We start from the raw sequence: 6,899 nt of genomic DNA on the forward strand, positions 1-6,899 counted from the left end.
CCACCCACCATCTTCAGAGCCACAGAGCACCCACCTCCAATCCCTGGGGTAACCACCCACCATCTTCAGAGCCACAGAGCACCTGCCTCCAATCACTAGAGGAGCCATCGGTCATCTTCAACACATACACAGATCTTCAATCCCTTGCAAGCCACTGATCATCTTCACATCCATAGACAGCCACACCTACAATCACTGGCAGAGCCACCATTCATATCTACCCCAGACCTCCAATCACTGGATAAACTACCAATCATCTCCACTACACGCCTCCAATCACTGGGGGAACCTGCATCACCGGCGCACATTTATCTGCGAGCAACAGAATGAAAACCTCCAGCAAGCTGAGGAACTGATTCTCATGTCCCGATATCCCCTATCATGATTCCTATCATGTCTGTTTTCCAATCATGGAGGTTTGCACAGATCACAATTTCAGACATGTGCCCCCCTGCAGTGATGCTGCCTCTCACCCCTCTCATGCCCAGGTAGCTGTGGTCTCCATAGCTCTGCCCAGGCTTCAGGAAGGAGAAGGAACCGTTGTATCCGGTCAAATGTCCAGCCAATCCAATTAGCATCTGAAGAGGAAGGGACAAACATTGCTGAGTCTCTTAGCTTCCCCAGGGGTGGGGTGGGTTGTGGAATTTATTACCTTCCCCAGAGGGGGGTGCACATCGAAGAAAAACGTCCTGTTGATGTAATAACTTCCCATCTTTCCAAAATGTGTCTCATCCCAGCTGAAAGAGAAGATACAAGGTGTTCACTTTACAACTGTCCAACTGCACTGATCTGTCTCAGTGGGTGGGAATTGTTAGAGGTTAGAAATATTAATGGTTAGGGATGGTCAGAGGTTACGGATGATTGGTGGGTAGGGATGGTTGGTGGGTAGGGATGATTGGTGGGTAGTGATGGTTGGTGGGTAGGGATGATTGGTGGGTAGTGATGGTTGGTGGGTAGGGATGATTGGTGGGTAGGGATGGTTGGTGGGTAGGGATGGTTGGTGGGTAGGGATGATTGGTGGGTAGGGATGGTTGGTGGGTAGGGATGGTTGGTGGGTAGGGATGGTTGGTAGGTAGGGATGATTGGTGGGAAGGAATGATTAGAAGTTAGAAATGTTGATTAGGGAGTGAAAGCAGTTAGGGATGGTCAATATTAAGTGATGGTCAGTGGTTAGGGACGGTCAAAGGATAAGGATGGCCAGTGGGTAGGAATTTTCATAGGTTGGAAATGTTAAAGTGGTTTCTAAAGGCAGAAGGTTTTCTATGAATTAAAGTAGAAAACCTTCTGCGTTCAGCTCACCCTCCCCTCCCTCAACCCCCCATATACTTACCTGAGCCTGACCTCGGTCCAGCGACATGCATGATCAACGACCCTCTCCACTCTCTCCATCGCCATTGGACATGGAGGCAGTAGTGGGAGACATTGGCTGCTGCTCCTGCTGTCAATCACAGCCTGTGAGGAAGGAGTGGGGTCAATGCATACACAGAGCCCAGCTCAGTATTGAGCCCACAGGGGTTAAGAGGAGGATCGGGGCTGCTCTGTGCAAAATCACTGCACAGAGCAGGTAAGTATAACATGATTATTATTTTTTAAATATTTTCTTTTCCTTTACAATCACTTTAATGGTTAGGGATGGTCAGAGGTTAGGGCAGGTCAGTGATCAAAAGCTAAGGACAGTTGGCGGTTGAATGGGGACGGTCGGAGGTTGGGGACGGTCAGAGGTTAGGAACGGTCGGTGGTTGGGGACCATCAGAGGTTGGGGGTGGTCGTTGGTTAGGGACAGTCTGAGGTTGGGAACATTCGGAGGTTGGGGGATGGTCGATGGTGGGAGACGGTCTGAAGTTGGGGGACGGTTGGTGGTTGGGGACGGTCAAAAGTTGGGGACAGTCATAGGTTGGGGATGGGAGGTGGTCGGTGGTTGGGGACGTTCGATGGTTGGGGATGGTCAAAGGTTAGGAATGGTTGGAGCTTGGGGATGCTCAGAAGTTGGGGACAGTCGGAGATTAGGAATGGTTGGAGATGGTCAAAGTTTGTGGACGGTCATTGGTTAGGGATGTTTGGAGGTTAATGACTGTCAGTGGTTAGGAATGGTCGGAGGTTGGGGACGATCAGCGGTTGGGGATGGTTGGTGGTTGAGGACGGTCAGAGGTTGGGGACAGTCGGAGGTTGGGGACAGTCGAAGGTTGGGGACAGTCAGTAGTGGGGGACAGTCGGTGGTTGAGGACGGTCGGAGGTTGGGGACAGTCCGTAGTGGGGGATGGTCAGAGGTTGGGGGCGGTCGGAGATTAGGGTTGGTCAATATTATAATCAGAATTTAGGAAAGGTTAGTGGTTAGTAACGGTCTGTGGTTGGATTGTTAGGGGTGGTCGGTGGTCAGTAACGGTCTGTGGTCGGATTGTTAGGGGTAGTCGGTGGTCAGTAACGGTCAGTGGTCGGATTGTTAGGGGTAGTCGGTGGTCAGTAACGGTCTGTGGTCGGATTGTTAGGGGTAGTCGGTGGTCAGTAACGGTCTGTGGTCGGATTGTTAGGGGTAGTCGGTGGTTAGCAACGGTCTGTGGTCGGATTGTTAGGGGTGGTCGGCGGTCAGTAACGGTCTGTGGTCGGATTGTTAGGGGTGGTCGGTGGTTAGTAACGGTCTGTGGGCGGATTGTTAGGGGTAGTCGGCGGTCAGTAACGGTCTGTGGTCGGATTGTTAGGGGTGGTCGGTGGTTAGTAACGGTCAGTGGTCGGATTGTTAGGGGTAGTCGGTGGTCAGTAACGGTCAGTGGTCAGATTGTTAGGGGTAGTCGGCGGTCAGTAACGGTCTGTGGGCGGATTGTTAGGGGTAGTCGGCGGTCAGTAACGGTCTGTGGTCGGATTGTTAGGGGTAGTCGGCGGTCAGTAACGGTCTGTGGTCAGATTGTTAGGGGTAGTCGGCGGTCAGTAACGGTCTGTGGTCGGATTGTTAGGGTTAGTCGGTGGTTAGTAACGGTCTGTGGTCGGATTGTTAGGGGTAGTCGGTGGTCAGTAACGGTCAGTGGTCGGATTGTTAGGGGTAGTCGGTGGTCAGTAACGGTCTGTGGGCGGATTGTTAGGGGTAGTCGGCGGTCAGTAACGGTCTGTGGTCGGATTGTTAGGGGTAGTCGGCGGTCAGTAACGGTCTGTGGTCGGATTGTTAGGGGTAGTCGGCGGTCAGTAACGGTCTGTGGTCGGATTGTTAGGGTTAGTCGGTGGTTAGTAACGGTCTGTGGTCGGATTGTTAGGGGTAGTCGGTGGTCAGTAACGGTCTGTGGTCGGATTGTTAGGGGTGGTCGGTGGTTAGTAACGGTCTGTGGTCGGATTGTTAGGGGTGGTCGGTGGTTAGTAACGGTCTGTGGGCGGATTGTTAGGGGTAGTCGGCGGTCAGTAACGGTCTGTGGTCGGATTGTTAGGGGTGGTCGGTGGTTAGTAACGGTCAGTGGTCGGATTGTTAGGGGTAGTCGGTGGTCAGTAACGGTCTGTGGGCGGATTGTTAGGGGTGGTCGGCGGTCAGTAACGGTCTGTGGTCGGATTGTTAGGGGTGGTCGGCGGTCAGTAAGGGTCTGTGGGCGGATTGTTAGGGGTAGTCGGCGGTCAGTAACGGTTTGTGGTCGGATTGTTAGGGGTAGTCGGTGGTCAGTAACGGTCTGTGGTCGGATTGTTAGGGGTGGTCGGCGGTCAGTAACGGTCTGTGGTCGGATTGTTAGGGGTGGTCGGTGGTTAGTAACGGTCTGTGGGCGGATTGTTAGGGGTAGTCGGCGGTCAGTAACGGTCTGTGGTCGGATTGTTAGGGGTGGTCGGTGGTTAGTAACGGTCAGTGGTCGGATTGTTAGGGGTAGTCGGTGGTCAGTAACGGTCAGTGGTCGGATTGTTAGGGGTAGTCGGCGGTCAGTAACGGTCTGTGGGCGGATTGTTAGGGGTAGTCGGCGGTCAGTAACGGTCTGTGGTCGGATTGTTAGGGGTGGTCAGTGGTTAGTAACGGTCTGTGGTCGGATTGTTAGGGGTAGTCGGCGGTCAGTAACGGTCTGTGGTCAGATTGTTAGGGGTAGTCGGCGGTCAGTAACGGTCTGTGGTCGGATTGTTAGGGTTAGTCGGTGGTTAGTAACGGTCTGTGGTCGGATTGTTAGGGGTAGTCGGTGGTCAGTAACGGTCTGTGGTCGGATTGTTAGGGGTGGTCGGTGGTTAGTAACGGTCTGTGGTCGGATTGTTAGGGGTGGTCGGTGGTTAGTAACGGTCTGTGGGCGGATTGTTAGGGGTAGTCGGCGGTCAGTAACGGTCTGTGGTCGGATTGTTAGGGGTGGTCGGTGGTTAGTAACGGTCAGTGGTCGGATTGTTAGGGGTAGTCGGTGGTCAGTAACGGTCTGTGGGCGGATTGTTAGGGGTGGTCGGCGGTCAGTAACGGTCTGTGGTCGGATTGTTAGGGGTGGTCGGCGGTCAGTAAGGGTCTGTGGTCGGATTGTTAGGGGTAGTCGGCGGTCAGTAACGGTTTGTGGTCGGATTGTTAGGGGTGGTCGGCGGTCAGTAACAGTCTGTGGTCGGATTGTTAGGGGTAGTCGGCGGTCAGTAACGGTCTGTGGTCGGATTGTTAGGGGTAGTCGGTGGTCAGTAACGGTCTGTGGTCGGATTGTTAGGGGTAGTCGGTGGTCAGTAACGGTCTGTGGTCGGATTGTTAGGGGTAGTCGGTGGTCAGTAACGGTCTGTGGTCGGATTGTTAGGGGTGGTCGGTGGTTAGTAACGGTCTGTGGTCGGATTGTTAGGGGTGGTCGGTGGTTAGTAACGGTTTGTGGTCAGATTGTTAGGGGTAGTCGGTGGTCTGTAACGGTCTGTGGTCGGATTGTTAGGGGTAGTCGGCGGTTAGTAACGGTCTGTGGTCGGATTGTTAGGGATGGTCGGTGGTTAGTAACGGTCTGTGGTCGGATTGTTAGGGGTAGTCGGTGGTCAGTAACGGTCTGTGGTCGGATTGTTAGGGGTAGTCGGTGGTTAGTAACGGTCTGTGGTCGGATTGTTAGGGGTGGTCGGTGGTTAGTAACGGTCTGTGGTCGGATTGTTAGGGGTAGTCGGTGGTCAGTAACGGTCTGTGGTCGGATTGTTAGGGGTAGTCGGCGGTTAGTAACGGTCTGTGGTCGGATTGTTAGGGGTGGTCGGTGGTTAGTAACGGTCTGTGGTCGGATTGTTAGGGGTAGTCGGCGGTTAGTAACGGTCTGTGGTCGAATTGTTAGGGATGGTCGGTGGTTAGTAACGGTCTGTGGTCGGATTGTTAGGGGTAGTCGGTGGTCAGTAACGGTCTGTGGCTGGATTGTTAGGGGTAGTCGGTGGTTAGTAACGGTCTGTGGTCGGATTGTTAGGGGTGGTCGGTGGTTAGTAACGGTCTGTGGTCGGATTGTTAGGGGTGGTCGGTGGTTAGTAACGGTCTGTGGGCGGATTGTTAGGGGTAGTCGGCGGTCAGTAACGGTCTGTGGTCGGATTGTTAGGGGTGGTCGGTGGTTAGTAACGGTCAGTGGTCGGATTGTTAGGGGTAGTCGGTGGTCAGTAACGGTCTGTGGGCGGATTGTTAGGGGTGGTCGGCGGTCAGTAACGGTCTGTGGTCGGATTGTTAGGGGTGGTCGGCGGTCAGTAACAGTCTGTGGGCGGATTGTTAGGGGTAGTCGGCGGTCAGTAACGGTCTGTGGTCGGATTGTTAGGGGTAGTCGGTGGTCAGTAACGGTCTGTGGTCGGATTGTTAGGGGTAGTCGGTGGTCAGTAACGGTCTGTGGTCGGATTGTTAGGGGTAGTCGGTGGTCAGTAACGGTCTGTGGTCGGATTGTTAGGGGTGGTCGGTGGTTAGTAACGGTCTGTGGTCGGATTGTTAGGGGTGGTCGGTGGTTAGTAACGGTTTGTGGTCAGATTGTTAGGGGTAGTCGGTGGTCTGTAACGGTCTGTGGTCGGATTGTTAGGGGTAGTCGGCGGTTAGTAACGGTCTGTGGTCGGATTGTTAGGGATGGTCGGTGGTTAGTAACGGTCTGTGGTCGGATTGTTAGGGGTAGTCGGTGGTCAGTAACGGTCTGTGGTCGGATTGTTAGGGGTAGTCGGTGGTTAGTAACGGTCTGTGGTCGGATTGTTAGGGGTAGTCGGTGGTTAGTAACGGTCTGTGGTCGGATTGTTAGGGGTGGTCGGTGGTTAGTAACGGTCTGTGGTCGGATTGTTAGGGGTGGTCGGTGGTCAGTAACGGTCTGTGGTCGGATTGTTAGGGGTAGTCGGCGGTTAGTAACGGTCTGTGGTCGGATTGTTAGGGGTGGTCGGTGGTTAGTAACGGTCTGTGGTCGGATTGTTAGGGGTGGTCGGCGGTTAGTAACGGTCTGTGGTCGAATTGTTAGGGATGGTCGGTGGTTAGTAACGGTCTGTGGTCGGATTGTTAGGGGTAGTCGGTGGTCAGTAACGGTCTGTGGCCGGATTGTTAGGGGTAGTCGGTGGTTAGTAACGGTCTGTGGTCGGATTGTTAGGGATGGTCGGTGGTTAGTAACGGTCTGTGGCCGGATTGTTAGGGGTAGTCGGTGGTTAGTAACGGTCTGTGGTCGGATTGTTAGGGGTGGTCAGTGGTTAGTAATGGTGATTGGTTAGTAATGAGTTTGATATTAGTGGTTAGAGATGCCCTGCACTCAGTAATAGTGTTGGCTCCCCCAGGCGGCGATGGCCGGTGGTTAGCAGTGCTCAGTGGTTAGTAACGCTCACCAGACGTGTGGCGGCTCCCCCAGGCGGTGGAATCGGGTAATGGTAGACAGGGCGATAACGGCGGACAAGACCGGCCATACCCTGGGGCCCCCCAACTCCACCTCCCCTCTGGGGCCCCTCTCCGGCCTGCGGGCCTCATCCATCCCGGCCTGAGAGCTTTCAGTCGGTTACTATGGAGATGTGACCTCTTCGCC

The 6,899-nt window shown here is 54.0% G+C and overlaps 1 protein-coding gene across 1 annotated transcript in view; it reads right to left on the reverse strand.

Moving 5' to 3' along the window:
* POMT2 (protein O-mannosyltransferase 2) overlaps nt 1-6,895 on the reverse strand; it is a 41,030-nt gene extending 34,135 nt beyond the window's left edge. Inside the window, exons 1-3 of the mRNA XM_089660587.1 lie at nt 6,706-6,895; nt 653-737; nt 474-578 (exon numbers count right to left, since the gene is read on the reverse strand). Coding sequence (XP_089516713.1) covers nt 474-578; nt 653-737; nt 6,706-6,848 — 333 coding nt within the window. The 5' untranslated portion in view covers nt 6,849-6,895. The remainder of the gene's footprint in view (nt 1-473; nt 579-652; nt 738-6,705) is intronic.
* Nucleotides 6,896-6,899: the final 4 nt, after the last annotated feature.

Source organism: Staurois parvus, unplaced genomic scaffold (genome assembly GCF_062004578.1).
Source record: "Staurois parvus isolate SC_StPar_1 unplaced genomic scaffold, SC_StPar_1.0 ptg001253l, whole genome shotgun sequence".
NCBI lineage: Eukaryota > Metazoa > Chordata > Amphibia > Anura > Ranidae > Staurois > Staurois parvus.